General features: G+C 52.4%; 1 protein-coding gene across 1 annotated transcript in view; it reads left to right on the top strand.

Annotated features, from left to right (window-relative positions):
* Positions 1-24,920, top strand: part of VWF (von Willebrand factor) — a 122,358-nt gene extending 97,438 nt beyond the window's left edge. Inside the window, exons 39-52 of the mRNA XM_006065776.4 lie at positions 1,269-1,371; positions 1,728-1,802; positions 4,202-4,306; positions 5,682-5,887; positions 7,284-7,433; positions 10,677-10,787; positions 12,808-12,988; positions 13,932-13,972; positions 14,453-14,569; positions 19,967-20,065; positions 20,734-20,862; positions 21,379-21,418; positions 24,024-24,121; positions 24,601-24,920. Coding sequence (XP_006065838.4) covers positions 1,269-1,371; positions 1,728-1,802; positions 4,202-4,306; positions 5,682-5,887; positions 7,284-7,433; positions 10,677-10,787; positions 12,808-12,988; positions 13,932-13,972; positions 14,453-14,569; positions 19,967-20,065; positions 20,734-20,862; positions 21,379-21,418; positions 24,024-24,121; positions 24,601-24,789 — 1,644 coding nt within the window. The 3' untranslated portion in view covers positions 24,790-24,920. The remainder of the gene's footprint in view (positions 1-1,268; positions 1,372-1,727; positions 1,803-4,201; positions 4,307-5,681; positions 5,888-7,283; positions 7,434-10,676; positions 10,788-12,807; positions 12,989-13,931; positions 13,973-14,452; positions 14,570-19,966; positions 20,066-20,733; positions 20,863-21,378; positions 21,419-24,023; positions 24,122-24,600) is intronic.
* Positions 24,921-27,238: the final 2,318 nt, after the last annotated feature.

Below are 27,238 nucleotides of genomic sequence, written 5' to 3'. Positions count from 1 at the left end.
TAGTCCAAAGGGTCTCAAAGAATTGGACACAACTGAGCGACTGAGCATGCATGCTCATTACTGGGAGGCAGCTAAGCACCGTGTTGCCAAGTAGATTCTGGGTCCAGATCCTAACTCCATGCTGTGACCATGTGACCTGGGCAGGTGCCTCTGCTGTCTCCTTGGACGAGTGGGGATGACAATAAGGATGTCCTGGCTGTGGGGCTTCGGTGAGGATTAAATGAGGATTAAATGAGTAGTTTACATAAAGCCCTAAACTGTGCCACGTGGCACTGGCCCCTCAGATGTGCGCTCTTACATGTGTGCAGTGAGCAGACGGTGCCCAGGGAGGCCTCCGAGGTTTAATCCCACAGGAGGAAGGCAGCTGGGGGAGGGGTTACCTGGAGCTCTCCCATGTCCTTCCTCTCAGTGGCTGATACTGATTGTGGACCGTGGAAGCAGATGGGATAAGTAAGACTTTCCCGACCTGGGAACTTCTTAGTGGCCTTTTAGCTGCTGGATAAGAATGCATTTTATTTGGGAGCGATTTCACTGGAATTTTCCTGCATGGCTGAGTCTGAAGGGAGCCATTCTTGGCTCTGCGGTCTGTGCTGTTCACAGCCCTCAACTCCTAGCATAGTCCTGGGAGGCAGGCTTGGGGGGCGTCCTCACCTTGCAGGGGAGGAAGCCAGGCATCAGCACCCAGGGGTGAAGCCTACGTAGAAGTGGGGGATCCCCTGATTCAAAGCCCTTGTGCAGCGGGGGTACCTCTAGCCCTAAGGTCACTGCGTTAGCCCCCAGGTGACCCTTCATCTAGAAACTGCAGCCTGGTCTCCAAAGTCACTCCCAGACCCAACCACGTGGCAGTTCTGAGTTTTGCTGTCCCCGTTTCCATTCTTCCTGCCGCATAGTCTGAAGTCTGGTCCAGAAACAAAGGAAACCCTTCTTAGGCTGCAGTCTAGCTTCTTCTCTGGCTTGGGGCGCGGCCAGGGGCTGACACCAGAGTCCCTGTTTCCTTGCCTTGCTTCATTTTAGCACCGCCATCAGTAGGGCTGCAGGAAAGCTCCATGTTTTCGGACACCTGTGGTTTGCCCCTCCCCCGAGTGTGCAAAGTGACGTGGGCAGCCCCGTGGGCTCCTCCTTCTCAGGATCCCCTGGCATCTGTCTGTCCCCCTGGCTCATCTGCGTGGCTCTGACCCTGGGGCCCCACCTGGGGAGAGAGAGCCAGGGATGGGGACGCCCGACTTCCACGAACTCCTGGACTCTCTCTGAACCTCGTTGTCCCTCAGCTCCTGGAAACGTGGGTCCCGGACCATCAGCCCTGCCAGATCTGCACGTGCCTCAGCGGGCGGAAGGTCAACTGCAAGACACAGCCCTGCCCCTCGGCCGCAGGTGAGGCTCCCTCCACACCCGCCCCCCCGCCACCGTCTCCAGAGCCGGGGGGCCAGATCCATACATGGATTACCTGTGCCAGCCCCCCCCCTTGCCTCTTGGGGCTGGAGTCCCCTCTCTGCACGTGGGTAGAACTCTCGGGTTGGCGGGCCGGGGAGGCCTCTCCTGCTTTCCCCACCTTGACTCTCAGCCCTGGTGTCCTGAGGGCGCATCTGAGCAGGGTGACAGGACGTGCCGGGGAGACTCATTTGTCGATCGGCCGGCTGGTTGCCATGGCGCAGCGTCTGCAGGGGGCGAGGGGTGGTGGGGGGTACCATTGTCTCTTCCTCTGACCTCTGTGGCCTCTTGTTCCCCAGTGCCCACGTGCGGCCCATGTGAGGTGGCCCGGCTCCGGCAGAGCACACAGCAGTGCTGTCCCGAGTACGAGTGTGGTACGTGTCACCCTTTCTCCAGGTCCGACCCCAGCCCAGCCCCGGAGGGCGAGGTGGTGGTGCTGAAGGGGACGGTGGGAGGGGCCGGGGGTGGATTTTCTAAAACCTGGAAAGAGTAGCCTCTGGAAAAGAGGATTTGCTTCCTAGAAAGATTCTGCAGTGACTTACCAAATGTAAGGTTTGAGAGCATTAAGAAAGAATAGGGTTCAGTGTTCGCAGAGGCCTTTTTTGCAGCAGCCAAGATATGGAAGCCACCTAAGTGCCCATCAATAGATGAGTGGATAGGGACCTCCTTGGCGGTCCAGTGGTTAAGACTCCATCCTTCCACTGCAGAGGCCACGGGTTCAGTCCTTGGTTGGGGAACTAAAATCCATGTGCCATGTGGCCAAAAAAACAGGAAAAAAAAACCCAAAACAAACAGATGAATGCATAAAGATGTGGTACATACATGCAATGGAATACTACTCAGCCATAAAAAGAAGAAAATTTACCTAGAGGGCATGATGCTAAGTGAAGTGGGTCAGACAGAGAAAGACAAATACTGTGTGATACCACATATATGTGGAATCTAAAAACTGCAACCAGCTAGTGAATATAGCAAAAAAGACACAGACTCACAGATATAGCGAGCAAGCTAGTGGTTGCCAGTGGGGAGAGGGGAGAGGGAGGGGTAAAATGGGGCGATTAAGAGACACAAACTACTGTGTGCACAGTAGATGAGCTACAAGGACGTGTTATACAGCACAGGGAATATAGCCAGTATTTTATGATAACTATAAGTGGAGTATAACCTTTAAAAATTGTGAGTATGCCAGGGTAACTGGCATAGTTATGCCAGAGTAACTGTAGAGAAGGCCACACATGGATGGGCATCTTGATTTCAGCACGTTATGTGTCAGAGGGTTTTGTTATAGGATTGCAAACTACATTGTGAATAATGGGTGGAATGACAGTGTAATTAAATGAATCCAGAGCGGATGGAATTCTGGTTAATATGACAGGAAATCTCTGGTGCGCTGTCCTCATCCTGTCTGAGGTGTTTTTTAGCTGTACAGGCAAAGACATAAAACACAGGCTTGTGAAATTTTCAGCAATAAAATCTTTGAGGGAGAGCAGGTAGATCAAGGCAGCGGGAGGACCTTGAAAAGAAATCACGAGACTTTGCTTTATGCTGATGAAATTTATCAAGGACAAACAGAAGCCCCGTCAGGAGATCTGACTGGAGAACAGTTTATTAAACTGTTGGGACCCCATGCCAGTCGTCTTGGGTTGTTAGCAGTAGAGGGAACAGGTGGTCATTTAGTTCAAGGCTTTCATTTATGGACAGTACAAAGCTTCTTCAATGTGCTGGGCTCTTTGCCGCCATTATTTCGAGACAGCCTTAGACCGGCCCTGTGTGGTGGACGTCCCACCTTACAGAAGGTGATCCTGAGGTCTAGAGGGTTCAAGAGACTTGGCCTAGATCTGGAGTCCCTGCAGATGATGAGAGTAATTAACATGAGTTTGTCCTATAGCTTGGGTCTATCTGTTATCTATCTATTGATCATCTGTCTATTATGTATATATTTATTTATCATCACCTCCCCCTACCCCCTCCTTGTCTCTGTATCTCCATCTTTAACTTCATCTCCATCTCCACCTGCATCTCCATCTCTGCCTGCATCTCCATCTCTACCTGCACCTCCATCTCTACCTGCACCTCCATCTCCGCCTGAATCTCCATCTCTACCTGCATCTCCATCTCTGCCTGAATCTCCATCTCTACCTGTATCTCCATCTGAACCTGCATCTCCATCTCCACCTGCATCCATCTCAGCCTGCACCTCCATCTCTGCCTGCTACTCCATCTCTACCTGCACCTCCATCTCTACCTGCATCTCCATCTCTGCCTGAATCTCCATCTCTACCTGCACCTCCATCTCTACCTGCATCTCCATCTCTGCCTGAATCTCCATCTCTACCTGTATCTCCATCTGAACCTGCATCTCCATCTCCACCTGCATCTCCATCTCTACCTGCATCTCCATCTCCGCCTGAATCTCCATCTATACCTGCATCTCCATCTCTACCTGCATCTCCATCTCTGCCTGCATCTCCATCTCTACCTGTATTTCCATCTGAACCTGCATCTCCATCTCTACCTGTATCTCCATCTCTACCTGCATCTCCATCTCTGTCTGAATCTCCATCTGAACCTGCATCTCCATCTCCACCTGCATCTTCATCTCTATCTTCATCTCCAGCTCCCCCTCTGTCTCCGTCTCTAGCTCTACCTTTATCTCATTGCCATCATGTGTGTAAACAGTGGAGGTCTCATGTGTAGAAAGGTAGGGAACCACTCAGTAGCACAGGAGTGGCCTCGCTGGACCTTGAGGGCCCATCCCTCCTCTGGCCCTCAGTGTGTGACCTGGTGAGCTGTGACGTGCCCCCGGTGCCTAACTGCGAAGACGGCCTCCAGCCGGTGCTGGCCAATCCTGGCGAGTGCAGACCCAGCTTCACCTGTGGTGAGTCCTCCCTCCGGGGGTGAGGAGGGGGCCGTGCAATCACTGTCCCCTGGCCTGGAAGGTGTCCTGTATTCTAGTGAGCTGAGTCTGGGCTTGGGGTGTGTCTGGAACAGAAGGATCAAGGTCACACCTGGACTGAATCCTCTAAGACTCCTCCCAGCCACAGGCGGTGATGGGGGAGCAGGCGTGGGCACAGCTGCAGGCATCCCCCTCTTGGGTTTATTAGGAGGCAGTTGGACCTGAGGTGAAGAAGTCTCCATATCTCATTTTTATTTACTCCCACCCTCCCATAGACCATGGAGGGGAAGGAATGTACCCTTGGTTTGTCCTCCTCGCTGGATCTTTGTTGTTGTTCAGTCGCTGTTGTGTCTGGCTCTTTGTGACCCCATGGACTGCAGCATGCCAGGCTCCTCTGTCCTCTGTCTCCCAGAGTTTGCTCAAATTCATGTCCATTGAGTTGGTGATCCTAGCAAACCATCTCGTCCTCTGTTGTCCCCCTCTCCTCCTGCCTTCAATCTTTCCCAGTATCAGGCTCTTTTCCAATGGCTCTTTGCATCAAGTGGCCAAAGTATTGGAGCTTATTCCCAAATAAATTTATAGATTTTTCACTTCCTGTATGTTTATCTATTTAAATTCTAAGTACTACCAATTTAAGCCTAGGATTGGACTAAAGAAAGTCCTGGACATGTTAAGAAACCACATTCTGTGTTAAGCTACTGAGTATACCCACCTAAAGTCAATACCTACTTACAGTCCTGTTGATTTGGAATCTCACTTCAGTTCATAGATGGAAACCCTTGAGGGTGAGAGAACATTTTATATCTGGAAGAAGCTGGGGACAGGCAAAGACATGGGGTAGGATTTGGCTTTGATGAAATGACACTGTGGATTTGCTGTCATTTTCATTCATCATTGTTGAAGGACCTAAAACTGTAGGGTATTTATTATTCCAGGTACTGAGATGGGAATAAGATCTCATAAGCCACCAGCCTGTAAAAATGCTAACCAGCGCCTGTGTGCCTGGGGTACCTGGGTCTTAGAGATTCTGCATCTGTCCTCTCTGAGTATCTGCAGATGAAAGAACCCCACCCCTTCCAGAGGTGCCTGGGAGGGTGATGGACTGGACACCCAGCAGCCTTCTCTTCCTCTCTTAAAATAGCATCACATTTCCCCTTTGGATTAGTGTCTTTACTGTCCTGCAGACTAACTAACTGCTTTGCGGTGTGATTGACTGTCCCAGGGCTCCTGAGTGGGGCTCACGTGTGTTTCTGACTTCAGTGGGGCTAGAGTTCCCAGGGACCTTGCATCCTAGCTGAATGCTGAGTGCAGGGCTCAGCGTGGCAGGACCAGGGCACCACTTTGTGCTGCCCCTCAGCCTGCAGGAAGGAGGACTGCCCGAAGGTGTCCCCACCCTCCTGCCCCCCGCACCGGATGCCCGCCCTTCGGAAGACCCGCTGCTGTGACGAGTACGAGTGCGCTTGCAGCTGCGCCAACTCCACGGTGAGCTGCCCGCTGGGGTACCTGGCCTCCACCGTCACCAACGACTGCGGCTGCACCACCACCACCTGCCTCCCCGACAAGGTAAGGCTGCCCGGCTCTGGCTGGGATGATGGCCAGACACGTGCTTCTCATGGAAGACGTGCCCTCCTGCCCGGATGAGTGCGGTGTGGCCTGGTGGGGGGGCATCAGCATTCTCTCTTAGCCTGATTCTTGTTATCTCAGGGGGTACTCACAGACTACCGTGTCTCAGCATGGCTGCGTGCTAAGGTTACAGACGTGGTGTAAGATACGGTCCTGCCTTTAAAGAGGTCCTGTACAGAAGCTGGAAGACTGAGTGGGTATAGTGAAAGTGTTGGTTGCTCAGTCACGTCTGACTCTTTGTGGCCCCATGAGCTACTGTAGCCCGCCAGGCTCCTCTGTCCATGGGATTCTCCAGGCAAGGATACTGGAGTGGGTAGCCATTCCCTTCTCCAGGGGATCTTTCCCGACCCAGGGATCAAACCCAGGTCTCCTGCATTGCAGGCAGATTCTTTAGAGCAAGTTTAGGAAAATGGTTTTAACCTATTTGTACTGTTACGATGTGAGTGAACATAGACAGCTGTTTGGAGCTTTGGAGGACACACTTGGGATTATTTAAAAAGTGTCTTTAAGCCTCATGATCAAAGAGTTTCCTTGAGCATCTCATGCCGAGAAAATAAAGTCTGAGCGTGTGTATCACATGCACCCCAGGCTTAACTGTTCTAATCCTAGCCAGCCGCTGGGATCTCATCTCCCATGCTCCTTCCATAGTCTACAGTTCTTCCAAACAGGATCCTGTGCCTCAAACACAGCTCGCACTCTGTGCCCGAGCCTTCGTTTCATCCATTCCTTGTCCTTTGCGGGCCTCAAGAGAGCACTCGTTCATAGCCCCTGCCCAGCCGTCCCTCGCTTTCAGCCACTCCTCATGGGACAGAAGGCTATTCATGGGTGGGTTCCGAGTCCAAGGACATCACTAAGTCTGAGAAGTAGGGTACAGCTTTCCGAGGGACACAGGAAGGAGTTTAATGCAGCGAAGGTAGCGGTGATAGTGAGTCAGGTCAGCCAGTGTATTATATCCCCACCCGGGGCCATGAAAGACTCGAAGGGGGCCAGTCCAGGGGTGGGCTTTCCTAAGTTAGATGGGCAGGGGTGGGAAGGGGCCAGACTCTAGTGTGGGCAGAGACCATGCTGTTTCACTTACTGCTGTAGTCTCAGCACCCAGGGTAGCTTCCAACACGTAGATCCTCCGTCCATGGGATTTTCCAGGCAAGACTACTGGAGTGGGTTGCCATTTTCTTCTCCAGGGGATCTTCCCGACCCAGGGATTGAACCCGAGTCTACCGGCGTTATAGGCAGACGCTTTACCGTCTCAGCCACCAGGGAAGGTCCCAGCAGATGCCCACTCACCTCTCATTTAGATTAACCGAGTGAATTCACTCAGGAAACCTTGCGTCTACAGGTGTGCGTCCACCGAGGCACCATCTACCCCGTGGGCCGGTTCTGGGAGGAGGGCTGTGATGCCTGCACGTGCACGGACCTGGAGGATGCTGTGATGGGCCTGCGCGTGGTCCAGTGCTCCCAGAAACCCTGCGCCGACAGCTGCCGGCCGGTAAGCGGGAGCAGCGCGGGGCGGTCGGGACGGGGATCCCAGGAACGGGCAAGGAAGTCCCTTTAGGACCCTCTGGTTCAAGGCTAGAGGGGAGGGGCCAGGAGGGGAGTGGGGCCGGGTAACGGAAAGAGGCATGAGGCGAGCATGGCTCTGTCATCCTTCCGTGACCAGTTCTCAGCTGACGGTCATCTTAGCCACGTGGTCTTGAGGCCAGAGGGCTGGGGAGTCGGTTTAAGCAGAGAGGTGAATTAATAGCCTAGAAAACAGGGCTTGGTTTTTTTTCCTGTTGGTGTAACATCATAGGTTTCTACATAGGTTGGTGATTTTTCAGATCAGGTTTATAATTTGAAGTACAGAAGTCGAGCTGTGTTTATAATTTGAGGTAAAGAAGTCGAGCTATGTTTATAATTTGAGGTATAACTGGGAGTTGGAACCCTCCCCCCAATTCAGTGTTTAATTCTTTTTGTGGTGGCCTGCCCACTAACTACTTGGGGATGCTCTATTCTTGCCCAGTGAAGACTGATCAGACTCTAGAGAAAGGGGAACCACAGTCTGCCGGGGGAATTGTGGGTTGAATTCTTCTTGCTGGTTTAAAGCGTTTATTGTTAGCACAAGTTCACGTGCCCAGTGCACAGGGAGGCCAAACAAACCGAAACATCGGAGTTTGAGGAAGAGAAAGGTTTATTGCAGGGCTGTGTAAGGAGATAGGCCGCTCTTGCCCTAAACATCCCCAAGATCTCCTAAGGGTTTCGGCCAAGTATTTCTAAAAGCCAGGTGAGGGAGGGGGTCACAAGGGATGTGATCAGCTTGCACAGTTCTCCGATGGGCTGAGCGAAGGAGCAGGTGGTGTCATAAGGGTGAACATGACCAGTCGTTAGGCCACAGGAGGCCTGGGACTGTGTGCTCATGGTCAACAAGGGGTGAACTTCTTCTGTTTGGTGGGGAGTTGTCACATTTGCAAAACAACTCAGAAAATGTGCATCAAATATTGTTACCTAGGTACTTCAGAGAGGAGCTACAGCAGAGGATGTGAGGGAGGCCTGTCTGTAGAAGACCCCACATGGTCCTGCTCAGTTACATTATTATTATTGCTTTAGTCTCAGTAGAGCATGTTGATCAAAGAAGTGGAGCTAGGACAGATCTGTACCAACAGCAGTGAAGAGAAGGCTCTTGATGCTTTTTCAGAAGTGTGTGTGTGGTTTGCTGATGGAGGGGAGGGCCTGAGAGTGAATCCAGAAGTGGGGACGTCCATTCAGTTCCCCCACGGCTCTCCCTGATTTGCTGGTGCCATGGAGGAGCAGGCCTGCCAGGCCCCTGGGAGAGGATGATGCTGTGGGATCCAGGGGTGCCTCTGGGGAGCGCCCATTCGTCTCCATCTCCTCCCACAGGCCACAGGAGGCAGCGGGAGTAACGTGCTATCAGGTGAAGAGAATGCTGCTAGAGGTCGTTTTTATACAATTGGTCCCCAGTATGTTTTGTGTTTTGGTAGGGAGGTTTGTTTGTTTGTTTTGACTGTGATGGGTCTTTGTTGCAGTGCGTGGGATTTCTCTAGTTTCAGCAAGTGGGGGCTGCTCTCCAGTTGCGGTGCGCGGGCTTCTCATTGGGGTGGCTTCTCGTTGTGGAGCACGCGCGCTAGGGCATACGGGCTTCAGTAGCTGCAGTAGGCGGGCTCAGTAGTTGTGGCTCATGGGCTTCGTTGTCCCTCGGCATGTAGAATCTTCGCAGACCAGGGATCGAACCCGGGTCCCCTGCATTGGCAGGTGGATTCCCAGCCACTGGACCGCCAGGGAAATCTAAGCCATTAGGTCTTATTCATCCTCATGATTCTCCTCCAGAAGGAAGAAGAGGCAGAGCTGTTCTTCCCACTTGTTAGAAAGCAGAGGGGTGAAGTTGGCTGAAAGCAGAGGGATGTCGTGGTGCAGGTCATCCAAAGCCAGCAGACAGGGGCGAGTCCTGACTCCTGGCCTGGGGCTGTGCTGACGCTGGTATAGCTGGCAACAGGGTGGATTTCCTTTAGGACTGACTGGTTTGACCTCCAGCTGCAGGATAACTAATGAGATCTCAGCTGTTAAGACTGAGAACAGCTTGCCAAGCACCACTGTGACGTGGGTTGGGTGTCGGCAGGTCCCATGGAGATGGTCCTCAGGCTCCCAGGTCCCCTGGAGAGGCTGTAACTGGGGTGTGGCTGAGTGTCAAGCACGTCCTGTGACTCGGTACTGCTTGTGAGTGTGCAGGGGGAGCAGAGCCGGGGCGGTACCCACGCCCGTCCCGAACACCCTTCTCTCCGAGATGCCGCTTAGTCCTGGGTTCCGGCCCCTCCTCCCCTGGGACAGCCTCGCACATTACCGTTTTGTCTGTTCTTTGTACATTGCTCCCGTGTTCTCGGTGGAGGGTTTCAATCCAAGACCCCCATGCTTTGGCCAGATTGGAGGACCTCCAAGAGGAAGATGGGTTGGCAGACTTCCACCTTGCAGGATGCTGGTCTCCCTGGCCAGCTTTCTGGGGACGGTTGGTCTCATCTCATGGTGCCCCATAAACTACTAGGTCAGTGTCAAGTGGTGACCTGGGGAAGCCCAGCTCTGTAGGTTACTGAGAGGTCCTGGGGTCAAGGCGCTCATCTCGTGCAGGTAACTTGCTCTGTTAGTGCAGAGCCCAGACTCCAGGCATCCTGAATGTTCTCCCCTGGTCTAGACTTGGGCCGTGATAAATGTTGGGTCAGCTGGCAGCTGCTGCATGAACTCTGAACGTCTTTAAAACCCCCTTGGACTGCCTCTTGGGGCTTCCCTAGTAGCGCCATAGTAAAGAATCCCCCTGCCAGTGCAGGAGATGCAGGTTCGATCTCTGGTCCAGGAAGATCCCCTGGAGAAGGAAATGGCTACCCACTCCATTATTCTTGCCTGGAGAATTCCATGGACCGAGGAGCCTGGTGGGCTACCTCCATGGCCTCTCAAATAGTCAGACACAACTGAGCAACTGAACAACAAGGACTGGCTCCTGGTCCGAAGTGGACGCTTGTGGAGGGCAGGGTTGTATCTGGATGGATGGTGTGAGAGCCGTAGTGATTCAGTGGGTGGTGCTTCCTGACCACTTAGTGCAATCGTGGGGCCGGAGGAGCACAGAGATGAGGACGTCCGGTCCGGCTGTCCTCTGCAAGCCCCGGAGCTCCGAACACCTGTGGGGGGACCAGAGCACTTGCGTCTTTGCTGCCAGCTGTCCTGACACTCCGTCCTTGTGTGTTTTCAGGGCTTCACCTACGTCCTCCGCGAGGGCGAGTGCTGTGGAAGGTGCCTGCCGTCGGCCTGCGAGGTGGTGACCGGCTCCCCGCGGGGGGACTCCCAGTCCCAGTGGAAGAGTGTAGGTCTGGGCCAGGGTGCGTGGGCAGGGGGCTGGGGGCCGGGCCAGCCTCATCCGGGGTCCAGGGCTGGCCTTGGTTTCGATAAAGCAGATGCTCACTCCCTACCATTTGCTCTCCCTATGGCGAGTTTAATGTAGCTGTTGGTTTATCCAGATGTCAGTTGGGGAACTAGTTAAGGCTGCTCAGATCTGGGGAGGAGCCCAGTGCCCTCTCTATGAGTTCTGTGAGCTCCTGGGGGTGGGGGTTATGTTCTCCTGTTCACCTGTGAACCTGAGGACCCTGATGGTTGGTGCAGGTCTGTGTGATGGCCCAGGCAGGGTCCTCTGACCTTGTCACTGATTTCCGTTGGAGAAATTTACAATCCAGAGACGCAAACAGTGTTTCTGTCCCCAGACCCTGCAAGCTACTTCTGCAGCTCTGGCGTGGCCCTTGACCATGCCAGTGGCCCCCTCTCCCCTCCCCTATCGTCTCCTGTCTGGCCTCCCACCCCCAGATCCCCCTCCCTGAACCAGAGCAGCCTAGCTTCTCCTTTGTGGCCAGAGGCCCTCACTTCGGCTCTGGAGCCATTTTCTGAAACACAGAAGATCCCTCCCTGGGAGTCTTAGCTCAGACGCAGCGATGTGAACAGACCTTTCCACTCTGGCTGATATGGATAAAGTGGGGGTGCTGAGCCCTGGGATCCTCAGGAGGCAGGTGTGGGGTGGGTGTGAGGTCCCTTCTCAGTCCTCCAGGGAGACCAAAACACACTCTGTTTAGAAGGAGCGCAAAGGGTTAACTGTCCTGCCCTGGCCATGCGCATCTCCTGCCCTGGCCCACTGGCCTCTTCCTCCTTGGTGGTGACAGAGGGGCTTGCTGAGTTCCCCATCAGAGGGTCCCACCTCCCTCTTCTAGTCCTGGTCCCTGGGGATGTCCTTGCTCCATCCCTCCTCCCGCCCTGTCAGGCTGCCTGCTCCCCATCACCCCAGAATCAGGCTGGTTTTGCGAATCCTCCCCAGGGTCAGATGCTGCTGTGTCCTGGTGGCGGGGGGAGCTGGCAACTGGTACCTTTGAGGCTCAGTACCCCTCTCTCCCAGTCACTCATCTGCCTCCAGGGTTCACTCAGCTCTGACATCAGTGTTTACAGAAGAGTCTCCCTTCCCCAGTTCAAGTCTCCCTCTGACCTGTAAGACTTGGGGGTCAGAAGTGGCTCTGGAACATGAGGGACCAGTGGGAGTGGGTGGGGACGGGTCTTCTTAATGCATATGATGTCCAGGGCTCAGTGGGTTATTGATCAGAGTCGAGTGTGGCCTGCCGCGGGAAGGTGTGTTCAGGGTGAGTCAGAAAGGGGTCAAGACAGAGGCTGCAGTCGGGGCACTCTGCTCCTCCTCTGAAAAGAGAAGAAAGGAAACCGGGCCCGAAAGAAGCTGCCGGGCCTGGAGCATGCCGACTGGGCACCCCTGCTCGTGCATCTGGGAGACACTCACACAGACCAGTCAGAAACTCCGGGGGACTTTCTGAACCATGTTCTGGACACTCGGTGCTCCTGGATGGTGGAGCCAGCCCGAGGGGACAGGCCACCCACTGCAGCCTGGAGGCCTGGGGACAGATTGCAGGGCCAAGGGCCAGACGCCAGCATCCCATCCTCAGAGGGAGGCCGTGTGAGGCTGGGCGATGGGCTGGTTCCCCCAACCCCTGCGTTGCCCCTCTGCTGTCTCCCCACGCAGCTGTTCCTGGTTGCTCAGCTCCCAGGCGGGCTGAGGGTGGAGGGAGCACCCTCTGTCCTCAGATGCTTCCTCTGGTGGCTCAAGACTGTCTTGGGAGCACACGTGGCTCTGAGCTGGGCTCTTGGTTGGGGGGACTTTGACCCAGACTCACCGAAGGACCTGGACGAGCTGTCATTCCCTCCAGGGGCCTCCCCCATGGGCAGGGCTTAGCTGTGGAGCCAGGCTCACCTCCTGGGCCTACTCCAGCTCCTGAGGGGACCACCCACTCCCAGTGGGACCTCGGGCCCTGTGACCCATTTGGGTGCTCTGCCCACAGGTTGGCTCTCACTGGGCCTCCCCTGAGAACCCCTGTCTCATCCACGAGTGTGTCCGAGTTGAGGAGGAGGTCTTCGTGCAGCAGAGGAACGTCTCCTGCCCGCAGCTGGACGTCCCCGTCTGCCCCTTGGGTTTCCAGCTGCGCTGTCAGACCTTGGGCTGTTGCCCCATGTGTCGCTGCGGTAAGACATGCCACCAGGCCAGCCTCCAGGTCTCCCAACCCTCCAAAAAGGCTCAGGAGGGCTCCTGAATCCCTGCCTTTGGAGCAGCTTAGGGAAATGGGCAGGATCAAATCTTCCTGTCCATTCCTAATGTTTTGGGGAGAAAGCAAATGAGAGGAGAGAAGCAGGACAGTTCCTGAAGGTCATCACTGAGCTCGGTGCTGGCTTTGTACCGTGTCTCATGTCATCCCTTGACGATCACAGTGAGTACTGTGATACCGCCATTTGCTCACCTGAGTGGTAGAACTGGGATTGGATCCAGGCTTCTCTGATTCTACAAATACCTTCTCCATCGTTCTTCTGGAGAAGGTATTCCAGCTGTCCATCTCCTAACCCCACCAACCAAGCAACCAAGCAACCAGTCAACCAAGCAACCAAGCAACCAATCAACCAAACAACCAATCAACCAACCAACCATCAACCAAGCAACCAATCAACCAAACAACCAATCAACCAACCAACCATCAACCAAGCAACCAACAAACCAAGCACTCAACCAATCAGCCAAACAACCAATAGCAGCAGCAATAGCAAACAACTCTCACCACCTGCTACCCTGAATTCTTTGTGTGATTTTATCATGGGACTTAGTTTCCAAAGCAGATTTTCATTCCTTCACAAGAACAGCACCCTCTCTCTTGCCCCGTCAATGTGAATCACTTAAACAAGCACCCTCCCCTCCAGGGCTCCAGGGGGCTGGAGGGTGGGGAGCAGGCAGCTGCCCATCCTTGGGGGGCCTGGGGTCAGTGTGGCCACATGGGCAAGAGGACCCACAGTGCCTTGTGGGGGTGGAGGGAAGGACTGGAAGGTGGAGGGGGGAGACCCAGCCCAGTGGAGCGGCCGGGTTGCAGGTCTCCAGCAGGTGTGTTCCGATCACTCATGCCCTGCGCCTGTCTCTCCCCAGAGCCCGTGCAGGCTTGCGTGCTCAACGGCACCATCATCGGGGTGAGCTGATGCGTTCTCCCCAGGGGGGCAGGGACAGGGGCTGTGTGGAGGGTGGGCAGCATCTGAAAGTGCAAATGACAGGGCCCGGGGTGACCTGCTCCACCCACACTTCCCTTGCTCCTAGGACTTCCCAGGCATCCTGGAGTGGAAGCCCCAACTCTCTGGGGCCTGGGTCCCGCCTTCGCTTTCTAGCGCTCAGCTCCCAGTCCCTCAGCCCCCAGGCACGGGAGATGTCATTCTGTCCCTCCTCCCTCTGCCCCAGGGAAAGCCCTCACTCTCACCACTGCTATCCTTGAGGGGGGAGGGTGGGGGAAGGAGTGGCCTCTGGGGACCGGAGGAGAATTGGGGTGATGATGGCTCCTAGCAGCTTTGAGCAGCTGGGCCCCACACTTAAGACAGATGGCTCATGGGGCTGAGGGCAGTCGGGGGTTGGGGGACCGGGGTGCCAGGAGGCCTGACCCTGGTCCCCCCTGGTTCCAGCCCGGGAAGACTGTGATGGTTGACGCATGCATGACCTGCCGCTGCATCGTCCAGGCAGGGGTCACCTCTGGATTCAAGCTGGAGTGCAGGAAGACCACCTGCCAGGCCTGCCCTGCGGTAAGAGGGGCTGCGGCTGGGGGGACCGGGGGGTCAGCTGGGCACTTTTAGGACCCAGGCAATGGGACCTCACTAGGATCTTTAAATAAAAACTTTCATGATTTTCTGATTCTGTCCAGTATCTGACAACTGTCAGGAAGGGACTAAAAGTCACCTACCCAGATTGCATCTCTCAGAAATAATTATAATTTAGTTTTGTACATTTTAAACATTCTTTTAGTGTATTTGCAAGGCTGAGATCATATTCACAATTCTGTATTCTTTTTTAGGCAACATTTTAAGTAACATCATTACTGATCTTTGAAAGCATTAAAAATCAGTCAAATATTTATCTGACAGTTACCAGTTAGCCCACGATTATTTATCAGACACTTGCTACGTGCAGATTTCTACACAACGTTCTCTGGAGTGGACCTGCCTCAAAGTATACTTTTATTATTGCACATTGTTGTCCGACTCTTTGTGACCCCATGGACTGCACCCCGCCAGGCTCCTCTGTCCATGGGATTTCCCAGGCAAGAATACTGGAGTGGGCTGCCGTTTCCTTCTCCAGGGGATCTTCCTGACCCAGGGATCGAACCCAGATCTCCAGCATTGCAGGCAGAGTGTGTACCACTGAGTCGCAAGGGAAGCCCTGTTGGACACTGGGGTGGTCTAAAATAGTTCACTCCGTTTCTGCCAGGTCACGATGATGGTGTTTGCTTTGAATACCTCCGCAGGTGGGATCAGGGACGTGGAATCCTCATTTCTAGTGGAGTAGAGGAGAGTGTGCACTTCACTGGTCTAATCACGACTCTTAGCAAACCCCTCCTCCCCCACACAGAGCTGCAGCAGTGCTGAGGAGGATGCCCTGGCTTCTTCCGCAGGCTGCCCCCTGCATCTGGGGCTCCTGCTGCCCTAGAAAATACAGTTGGTCAGATGAGTTTGTTGTGAGCTGGATGCACAGAATACATAATGTAACCACTCTTTTAGGTGGTGGAGCAGTGGGTAGGGGCTGGACGGTTCCTGGAGAGGAGTCTCTCATCAGAGGAGCAGTGCAGTGGTCAGAGGGGAGGGGCTATGGGGCGAGGGATGAGGAACACTGGAGCCCGTGCGGTCAGCACTCTTGAGGACAGGGTGTGTTCTGCACCTGGGCACTGTGTGAGGCTTCAAGGAGGGGCTTAATAACATACATGGGGAATGAAGGGAATAGGATACACATTGTTTCTGATACAATGGCTCAAGGAGAACATCCTTGCCTCAGTTAGGAAGAAGGGACCGAAATATGTGTTTTTACTTTTTTAAAATTTAAAATCCCGGTTGTTTTAGGGTTTCCAACGCAAGTGTGTGTGTGTGTGTGTGTGTGTGTGTGTGTGTGTGTGACAACTCCCCTGATACATTTGGACTGAGCGACTTCACTTTCACTTTTCACTTTCATGCATTGGAGAAGGAAATGGCAACCCACTCCAGTGTTCTTGCCTGGAGAATCCCAGGGCTGCCGTCTGTGGGGTCGCACAGAGTCGGACACGACTGAAGTGACTTAGCAGCAGCAGCAGCATAGGAAGGAATGATGCTGTCTGAAGTCTGTGGCACCCCTTCACCTGAATGTCGTTGGAATTACAATCAATGCCAGGAGAGAGAGGTTCGCACCCACTGTCCTGCAGGAAGTGGTCAAGGGGATGAGCACGCTCTTTACTTGCGCCCTCTGGTGGTCAGAGGATGGCACAGTCACCTCCTCTGTATCCATAGATACCCAGTTTTTTGTTTTTTGTTTTTTTTTAGATACCCAGTTTTAGAATCCAGTCTAGACATAGGTTTCTAAATATTTTTAAATCCACAGCTCACTTTGGTCTGTGTACTCCTCCTCTTCTCCAAAATTGCATCTCCCCAGGGCAGTGCGGGCTTCCCTGGTGGCTCAGATGGTAAAGAATCCGCCTCCCAGTGCAGGAGATAGCGGTTTTAATCCTTGGATGGGGAAGATCCCCTGGAGAAGGCAGTGGCAACCCGTGTTCTTGCCTGGAGAATCCCATGAACAGAGGAGCCTGGAAGGCCACAGTCCATAGGGTCGCAAAGAGGCAGACACAACTGAGCGACCAAGCAAATCACACACACACACACACACACACACACACACACACAGGGCAGTAAACTCACTTCCTCCCCCTTGAGATCCCAGAGAGTAGCTCTGCGGTGTGTCTTTCAGCCTTTGCTGAGCTCTGCCTCATATGCCCCTTCTCGCTCAGCATCCTTCCCTGGACCTCCGGGAGGCCTCCTGCACGTGGGGAGCTGTGCTGGGTCAAGTTTAGGTCAGCCTGGTTGAACTGCAAATGTCAGATGGGACTGTTAGCATCACCAGAAACATGGGCCCTCTGTCTCCTCCAGGGGAGACGATGCTTATGCCTCAAGGGGCCCAGCAGCCGATGGTCTGTGTTGGTGGTTTTGCTGGTAGAGACAAAGGAAGGCAAGGGGAAGAGACATGACCCTGACCGGGAACACTGAGAAGGCCTCCCGGAGGAGCATGACCTTCGATTGACCTTCAGCAGTGACCACCCAGGAGTGGGAATGGGGACAGATTGGCAGATCAGCAAGAGTAAGGGCAGTGGCTTTTCAAAAAATAAAAGTAGTTTCTCTTTTTTAAAGGCTTTTAAAAATAGTTCTACTAGATATTGCAATTATTTTTAAAAGTAGATAAATTAAGGCTTTTAGTTGGAGTTTCAACATCAAACTCTCAAAAATTACTGGAATGAATAGACAGAGAAGTAGAAGGATACAGTAGACCTGAAAAGCGCTATGAACCAATTCAACATAATTAAGTTTTATGCAATTTTCACACAACAGCAGGATACAAAATTCTGTTCAAGTTCCCATAGACTATAAACCAGGAGACACTGGAACATATCCAGGGACATAAAACAAGGTGCAAAAATTTCATGGTCTAAAGGTATTGAAATCATACAGACTCTGTTCTCTTAACACTGTGGAATTATGTTAGAAATCAATATCAAAGGAGACTTGAAAATAACCCACACAGTTTCAAGTGCAAGGTTTAAAATATTTTATTATCACTGTGCGAATGTGCTAAATTGCTTCAGTTGTGTTTGACTCTTTGCGACCTCATGGACTGTAGCCCGCCAGGCTCCTCTGTCCATGGGATTCTCCAGGCAAGAATACTGGAGTGGGTTGCCATGCCCTCCTCCAGGGGATCTTCCCGACCCAGGGGTTGAACCTGTGTGTCTTATGTCTCCCGCATTGGCAGGCGGGTTTTCTTTACAACTAGTGCCACCTGGGAAGCCCATATTCACTATTCATTATCAGTTGTAAACCAGGCATAGGACCGATGTTAATAAATGTATTCACAAGAGAAAAAAGTTTAAAAAGAGGGTGAGAAAAGGAAAATAGAGTAAGGGCAGTGGGGAGATAGGACTGGGGTCCTCGAGTGGCCGACACAGTTTGTGAAAAGGGCAGGGAGACACCTGTGAGAAGAGCCTGGGGGGCATCCCTGGACAGGGGAGCAGGGCTCATTGGCTGCTCTGACCTGTGAGTTCTGTGGTTGGTGGGACGCCTGGCCCTTCCTGATTGGATGCTCCAGCGAAAGCCCGGTCCGCTCTGCCCTCCTCCTGGTCCACCTGCTGGCTGTGCAGTGGGTGTCCGGTCAGCAGTGGCCGGAAGCCCAGCGGCGCTCAGACACGCCTGTCACCCGTGCAGCTGTGTTCTCGCCTCTCAGGGTCTCTTCTCTCTCCTGCGGGTGAGGTCAGCCTGCTCCCTCCCCTCCCCTCCCTCCTTCCCCAGTCCACTGCTCCTCTGAAATCACTGCCCTCTCCTCTCATCTCCCACCCCGTCCTCCACCTCCTCCTGTCCCTTTTCCCTCCCACAACGCCCCCCATCTTTCCTTGTCCTTGGCTTCACCATGCGCTTGGCCCCTCTGGGGTGAGGATGGAGCCTCCACAGCCTCATCTCTTCATTTTGCAACCCCCTCCTCCATTGTCCCCCATCCCTCATGTCTCCTGTAAAGATTTTGGGCTGAGTAGAGGGTATTTCCTAGTCTCTTCTAGCACTCACTAGAAAATGCCCCAATCCAGGCTCCTATGAAATCCTGTCTGACGTCAACCCCATTTTATTTCCTCGTTCTGATAATAACCAGTTGCATGCATTCATGCTGTTTTTCCCATCTCTCTCTTCCTCTCCCATTCATCACAGTCCACACCTTCAGGAATCATGTGATTTTGAAAACACAGCTAAAGCTCACCCCATGGCCTCAAACGTCAGCAGTGTCCTTCCAAGCATGTGTGTGTAGCCGGGGCCCATCCAGTCGCCCTGTTCTGCTGGAAGCTCAGTCCTCACTGGCTTTCTCTACAGCCTCCCTGATGGGTTCAGTGCACACTCACAGACTCCTCACCTCCTTGCTGGTTAGGACCCTTCAGTCTCTGTGCAATCAACATAGGAGCCCTGTGAGACATCCAGGTCTTCTGCCTGGGACTCCAGACTGACCTGCTAGAGATTCACAGCAGAAAAACCTCAGGACCCCAAGGAATGAATCTCTAAGTGGTCATTAATAAATGTAGCAAAATGAAAAAATGACACCGTCATTGGCTTTCACATAGCTAAATGTATTCTTTTAAAGTTTTACTAAGTTTTGTTCTTCCTGTTTTTTTTTTTTTTTTCTTTTGGCATGATGTGAAAGTGTTAGTTGTTCAGTCGTGTCCGACTCTTTGCGACCCCATGGAGTGTAGCCCACCAGGCTCCTCTGTCCATGGAATGCGCCAGGCGAGAATATTGGAGTGGGTTGCCATTCCCTTCTCCAAGGGATCTTCCTGACCCAGGGACGTGGTTCTCCCGCATGGCAGGCAGATTCTTTGCTGTCTGAGCCACCAGGGAAGCCCCTTTTGGCATGGTGGGGAAAGGTGAAAGAGCTTTAATTTTAATGCAATGATGAGACAACTGATGATATCGCTTTTTGCTTCTTATTTGCTTAACATGTTTGAAAATTCTTTGCAAAAATAAAAAGTTGGTTACCCTGTGTGGTCTCCCAGATTTGGGGGCAATTTTGTAAAACCGTGAAATCCTGTGGTCTGGAAGCTACAGCCTTTTCCCCTACCGTAAAGGTAAGGGATGGAGGCAGGAAGACAGTTTCCGCTGTGACAAAGTCCAGTGGCGGATGATGAGTGCGTGGACTAGGTGATGACAGAGGACCTTGGAATGACAAGCAGAGGATGAGTTCAAGATTCGTTTTTTGGCAAGATCTGGTGATGTGTGGGTGAGGGGCGAGGCAGGGGATGAGCAAAAGAGAGCAGGGATGAGGATGACCCCTAGATTTCTGGTTGGAGCGGCTGGGTATGATGAAATCATTTACAGTGGGCTTACTTATGAGCGGGGTCTTCGGGGAAGGTTCACAGAGGCTGCATTTTCTCCTGGTTCCAGGGTTACGTGGAAGAGAAGCTCCCGGGCGAATGCTGTGGGAGATGCCTGCCTACGGCGTGCACCATTCAGCTACGAGGCGGACAGATCCTGATGCTGAAGGTGGGGGCAAGTGGAAGTCAAGACTGTCCCCTCAGATCACCGTTTGCTTCCCTGCTTGGGGATCTTTTCTTCAAGAAAGAGGGGGCCAAGTTTGGGTCAATATTGACTTCTTTTCATACCTATTTCTGATTTTTTATAAAGAAAAGATGGATAATCTTTAGAAGGTATAGGATTTTCTCTTTGATTTAGTTATTTTATCACTTTCCTCGATAAGGGGATAGTTGGTGTGGGCCCCCATGATTGAGAGTTGGTCGACCTCTAAGATTTTCTCCAGCCTTGATTATCTCTGAGACTGGGTAGGCGGTCAGGTGCCAGAGATGCCGATCTGTGAAAGTTAGGATGGGCTGGTGAGACAGGCACCTAGTTCACTCATCTCTCCGTCAGAGGCACTCATCTCTAGTTCAGCTATTGATTGGCCAGTTTACCTCCACAGTGTCTTAATTCTTTTTGCTGTTATGTGGTCAGAAGAGTTTAGGGATTCCCTGCCTTCATACAGCTTTGTTCCCAGTAAACAGGTTGCAAAACTGGACTGCACCTGCCTCATTCTTGTTCTATGGTCTCCCACGTTGTCTCAACAACTCCAGGGAGTCAAGGTCACTATTTGAAGTGGCTTTGAAACCCAAGCTGCCTTCAGATGTGCTCAGCGCACGTCTTCTCTTTCCTTTCAGCGTGATGAGACACTCCAGGATGGCTGTGATAGTCACTTCTGCAAAGTCAACAAGAGAGGAGAGTTCATTTGGGAGAAGAGGGTCATGAGCTGCCCGCCCTTCAATGAACACAAATGCCTGGCTGAGGGGGTGAGCCGTCGGAGCTCGGGCCCTGCTTTCCTCTCGACTGGTTCCATCTTTGACTGAAAAAAGAAGGTTCTTCTGAATGGCAGTCCAGCTCTGCCATGATTCCCAGTGTTCAAGGAGAACCCCAGCCTAGTTTAAAAATCAACAAAATTACAAAATCAAAGCCTGATAGAGAGATGAAACTCTCTCTATGATGCTCTAAGAAAATACCTCCCCTTGGGGGAGATTGGATCTGTGATCCTTGAATGGGGAGGTGAGAGGCCAAACTAATTGATGGTCCCCCCTGGGAATGGCAGTCCTGGAGACTCTCAACTGGAAGAGAATTCAGAATAATCAGGACCGTTTCAGCCTGACCGGGCAGGGTGGTCAGTCTGCTCACCTTTGTGATGGGACAGTCCATTCACTTCTGGGGACTTGGGCTCAGGGCTGTGAGTCCAGAGGCAGGACTTGGCCTGGAATGACAGAAAGTGTCTGCTATGTACTATTTGTGCCTAACTCGGGACTTTGCTGTTTTCTTAGGGGGAAATCATGAAAATTCCTGGCACATGCTGTGACACATGTAAGTACGTTACCAATAGACTGTCCCTGGAAACCCATCAGATTAAGTCCAGGGGATGTTCCTCAAAGTGAACTTTATTCTAGAAAGATAACGCAGTCATTGCATTCCATTCTGCAGGGGATTGCCACCCTGCCTCGCATGTCCTTGGACTGCCCCCTACTCAAGCCCCCTTTCAGATGCCTGTAAACCAGTCTCTTCTTCCTTCTTCCAGACTCCTGGCAATCATTAGCCTCTTACTTGCCTTTCTCCTCACCGGGTCTTGGGTTGGTCACAGTCCTATCACAAGAGAATGTCATCTCTCTGCCAGTGAAGCTCCTTGAAGACAAGGCACCTTGATTTATGATCTCAACAGATGAGACACTCAATACACCTCTGTTCTTTGAGTATCCCAGAGAGAAGGGGAAGCAAGAAGCTGGCTGTGGGGCTGCAGAGAAACACAGTCTTCTTAAGGATTGATAAGGCTGGTCTCATTAACCAGTTTTATTAATCTCCTCTCCTTCACTCTTGCCTGTTCTTTTTTAAAAGTAATTTTACTTTCGGCTGCACTGTGTCTTCATTGCGGTGGCCAGGCTTTCTCTAGTTGTGGAGGGCTGGGGCTACCTTTAGTTGCGGTGTACAAGCTTCTCATTGTGGTGGCTTCTCTTGTTGCTGAGCATGGGCTCTCGAGCGCACTTGCTCCGTAGTCATGGTGCATGGGCTTAGACGCCCCGAGGCATGTGGGATCTTCCTGGACTAGGGATCGAGCCTGTATCCCCTGTGTTGGCAGGCAGATTCTTTGCCACTGGGCCACCAGGGAAGTCCTTGGCTTTTCCTGACCTTGCACTGTGTTGCACGGGTTGGTCCCCCAGTAGTTACCGCAGCAGCTTTGGAGACGGAGCTCCAGTCTGCTCATCAGAAAGCATCTCACCGCATGTTCTTGTTTCCATGAGCACATGTACTTCTCAGAATCCCAAAGTTAGTGCTGTATACTCTGGGTATAGAATTACTTGCCTGGACTAATATTCTTTGTTTTTTAGTTTAGTTACTTAGCTTTTTTTGTTTGTTTGTTTGTTTGTTTTTGGATTCCTGGATCCATGTTCCCATGTTTATTTGGAGGTAGAGAAAGCAAAGAGTTGCTCAGTTGTGTCTGACTGTTTGCAACCCCATGGACTATAGCCCACCAGGCTCCGCTGTCCATGTAATTCTCTAGGCAAGAATACTGGAGTGGGTAGCCATTCCCTTCTCTAGGGGATCTTTCTGACCCAGGGATCGAACCTGGTTTCCTGCATTGCAGGCGGATTCTTTACCATCTGAGCCACCAGGGAAGCCCCTGGGGAAAAGAAAGAAAGAGTGAAAACATGAATACCTTCAGTAGTCAGTCATTTGTTCTTCTCCTGATGGCTCACTCTGACAGTCCCTGGACTTGCTGTAACCAAGCTGCAGACTGAGGGGACACGCTCTGAGAGCATATCTCTCTGTGATTCCTGTCTGCATGGCTGAGATCAGGAAACCATCCAGGAAGAGACGCATTTTTCTCTAGGTGTGCTGCAGGGGCAATCTGGCCAAGGCTGTTATCTGCAAAACTAGCAATGAGGCCGGAGAAGGCACTGGCACCCCACTCCAGTATTCTCGCCTGGAAAATCCCACGGACGGAGGAGCCTGGTAGGCTGCAGTCCATGGGGTCCCTAAGAGTCGGACACGACTGAGCAACTTCACTTTCACTTTTCACTTTCATGCATTGGAGAAGGAAATGGCAACCCACTCCAGTGTTCTTGCCTGGAGAATCCCAGGGACGGGGGAGCCTGGTGGGCTGCCGTCTATGGGGTCGCACAGAGTTGGACACGACTGAAGCGACTTAGCAGTAGCAGCAGCAATGAGGCCAAACGGAGGCTTCAGTGCTTTCAGGAGACGGGAACCCTCCATAAAGAAAATAAGCCAGGCTCGGGGATTTAAATCTACTGTGTGTTGGCTTCAATATGTTTTCCTCATTCACCCTCTTAATGTGGTTGGCAGGCTTTTGCTTTCAAATGAAATTATTTGGAAATTGGGAGTCTGGCTAATATGTATTTAAAGTTGAATTAGATTTGGAGCCATCCAGGAATGGAAAACTCCCAGTGTTTGGACAGGCAATGGTGAGCTGACACTGAATCCTAGAATTATCAGTGGTGCAGGGAGAGATTCAAAGCTGAATTCTGTTAACCCCTGTGTGGTAAGGAAACCCATGCCTGCAACCAGGAGATGGCTATACTCAAAGCAAAAGATTCCATAGGGGCCGCAAGGATCTTCTCAGTGCCCAGGGAGACAATGACATTTGTAGGGATGGACAGATATTAATTGTATTTATTGGATACTCATTGCCTGTTCACTTCTGGGTATAGTATAAGCAGGCTTCCCCGGTGGGAATCCGCCTGCAATGCTGGAGACAGAGGAGACGCAGTTTCGATCCCTGGGTGGGGAAAATCCTCTGGAGAAGAAACTGGCAACCCTATCCACTATTCTTGCCTGGAAAACTCCATGAACAGAGGAGCCTGGCAGGCTGTAGTCCATGGGGTCACAGAGTTGGACACAACTGAGCAACTCAGCACACATGCAGGATAACAGGTCCCATCTCTCACTTGCCCTGTAGGTGAGGAGCCTGAGTGCAAGGACATCACAGCCAGGGTGAAGTCCATCAAGGTGGGAGACTGCAAATCTGAAGACGAAGTGGACATTCACTACTGCCAAGTAAGGGGTCCTCTGTTCAGAGGACAGGTCTCTTCATTCGAACACCTCTCTTTAGATACATTGTGAAAAGATCTGGGAAGTTCACAGGGAGGAGATGTGAAAGAAACTAGGAACATTTTTTCCCTTTTGAAAGCAAATGTTTTATTGAAGTTAACTGAGAACTTTTGACCCCAGAAGATTAAGAAAAATCAGCAATGATTCAAAGCTTCCTTTGAAGAGAATGGAGGGTTACTTATGGAACACGGGAGCTGCCCTCCCCGGAGATCCATCAAACATGCATAGCAATTGCAGCTACAGGGCTGGGTGTGAGAGTTCCAGTTAGGGGAGGCCTTTCAGACACACTGCCTGGCTGGCCTGGGTTCCTCTGGCCGAGGCCAGGCCTGGAGGAGGGCAGGTGCAGGAAGCGGGCTGCCCCAGAGCCCTCCCCACCCTGGGACTCTCTATCACCTGCGTCGCTGCCTCTCTCTTTCCCGCTGCAGGGAAGATGCACCAGCAAAGCCCTGTACTCCATCGAAACGGACGACGTGCAGGACCAGTGTTCCTGCTGCTCGCCCACGCGCACGGAGCCCCTGTCAGTGCCCCTGCGCTGCACCAACGGCTCCATCATCCACCACGTGATCCTCAACGCCCTGCAATGCCAGTGCTCCTCCAGGAAATGCAGGCCGTGACGCGCTGCCCGCCCGCCACGGACACGCGCTGCCTCCCGCTAGGCTCGGCGCGAGCCCTGTTCTGCGCATGCGCACTCTACTCCCGGACCTTCCCGGGTGCACAATAAAGGCCAATCTATCCTCTCGTCAAAGGCTGGTGGTTCATCCAGGTTGAGATGGCTGGGCTGCTCTGAGCCGGGTGCTGAGGTGGGGGCTGGGGAGTGGAGAGGGAGCCCAGGCTTTCACACCAGATCCTTTTCACCCCAGAGAGAGACTGTACTCAGTGCAGGCCCTGGACAATGAAGCTGGAAGGGATTTAGACATCATCTCATCCACTGCCGTCTCAGGCCCCTTCACCGAGGATGAAGGTAGCTCAGAGAGCTTGAGTGACTTGCCCAAGGTCACACAGCCGCTGGGTGGCAAGGCCAGGTTCAGAACCCAAGGACCTGGACACCTGGGCAAGAACCCTCGGGCTGATCCACCAGAGCCACATGAATCTAGTCCTGACAGATTCAGCCTTGTTCTCACCGGAACCAGGGAGGGCTGCATTTTTAGGCCTTTCTGCTTCTGCTGGATAAGAACCTCCAGGGAAGATAACGTTGGAGGCAAATGGCATGAGTTGCGTTGAGTTGTGTTGGTGGGGAGTTTTAGCCAGGTAGAGGGAAGGAGGAATGGAGAGAAGTTTTATATAAGTGCTCAATAATTCAAAGGCTGTCGTCCTCTATCCATCATCACCCCACTTCCAACTTTGAGTAGTCTCTAAGGTCTCTGTGGGAAAGCAGATCCGGGGCCAGAGAACTATTAATAGCTGTCTCTCTCCTGACTGATCGCCTGATGCTCCACCCCGGGACCGAGGTGCTGTTGGTGGCGTGGGGCTCCGAGAAACCCAGTGGGAGGCTGCTTCTTCAACAGGGGGTGCCAATTTCCCAGTGCTCCCATAGCCCGAGTTCTCCTCGTATTTACTGACAGGACGATTCACTACCAAGGAAAAAGCTAAACTTGAAAAATTGCATGTTTTGATTTTAAAAAAACATCAGGGAGCAGGGTAAATAGGATGCTGAAGGAGAAACATAGTGGGATGTGAACCAGGAGCTCTCCCACTCTGCACGCGTTCCAAGGTGGATCTGCCTCTGGTCCCAGCTCTTGCTGTTCAGTTGCTCAGTTGTGTCTGACCCTTTGTGACCCCATGGACTGCAGCACGCCAGGCTTCCCTGTCCTTCACCATCACCTGGAGTTTGCTCAAACTCATGTCCATTGAGTTGGTGATGCCATCCAACCATCTCACCCTCTGTCACCTCCTTCTCCTCCTGCCCTCAATCCTTCCCAGCATCAGGGTCTTTTCTAATGAGTTGGCTCCGCATCAGGTGGCCTAAGTATTGAAGTTTCAGCTTCAGCATCAGTCCTTCCAAAGAATATTCAGGGTTGATTTCCTTTAGGATTGACTGGTTTGATCTTCTTGCGGTCCAAGGGACTCTCAAGAGTCTTCTCCCAGGACTCTCTGTTTTGTCACCCTCAGACCAGATGGGACAGTACCCCAAAGTGAGAGTCTTAGGAAGAGTCTCAGGGAGTATGTGCAGAGAGAGAAGAGATGAACCAAGGTAGAAATGTTTCCAGTCCTCCTGGCATTGGAAACACATAGGGAAGGGTTCCCAGAAGTGAGTGAAGGGCGTGTCTGGGAGAGAAAGGAGCCAGGATCCAAGTGTTAGAGCACAGACTCTGGAGTGAGCTCAGCCCTCAGAGATATGGGGCCTGACCTTTACACTGCAGTCTCCTCATCTGTGAAATGGGTACACAGGCAGTAAAACATAGAACGGTTATTAGAACTCATTCCTTTGGGGAAGGCTCTGAGAAGGGTGCTGAGGGAGTGGATGTCTGTATCCATATCAGCCTTGATTATTCCTGGCAAGCCAAGACATAGCCCGCCAGGGATGGGCTGGGGTGGGCACATGCTGTTTCTGGTTTTCCTTCTGCGCAGCTCCTGACTCCCTTTACTGTCTCAGGTTCATCATCAACTGATATAATGTACAAAGTAGGGAGGGGCTTCCCCAATAGCTCAGCAATAAAGAATCCACCTTCAGTGAAGGAGACGTAGGTTTGATCCCTGGGTCAAGAGGATCACCTGGAGGAGGAAATGGCAACCCACTCCAATATTCTTGCCTGAAAAGTCCCATGGATCAAGGAGCCTGAGGGACTATAGTCCATGGGATTCCAAAAGAGTAGGACATGACTTCATGACTGAACATGCGTGCATAAAGTGGGGAGCAGTCCCACCAGCCCATCTTATCAGCATGGGAGATGGGAAAGTCTGTGGTCATACAGAGCCAACTTGACATATGTGTTAACATAATACCTTTTCATTTTCTGGGTCCCTGATATTAATGCACTCGCTTACCTTAGGGGCATCTTGGAATTGTAGATTTCATCATGCAGAATGGCCCTTTGGAGGTCTTCTTTTCCATCCCCCTGCCCA

This window comes from Bubalus bubalis, chromosome 4 (assembly GCF_019923935.1).
Source record: "Bubalus bubalis isolate 160015118507 breed Murrah chromosome 4, NDDB_SH_1, whole genome shotgun sequence".
In the NCBI taxonomy this organism is placed as follows: domain Eukaryota; kingdom Metazoa; phylum Chordata; class Mammalia; order Artiodactyla; family Bovidae; genus Bubalus; species Bubalus bubalis.
This window is presented reverse-complemented; position numbering and strand designations above follow the sequence as displayed.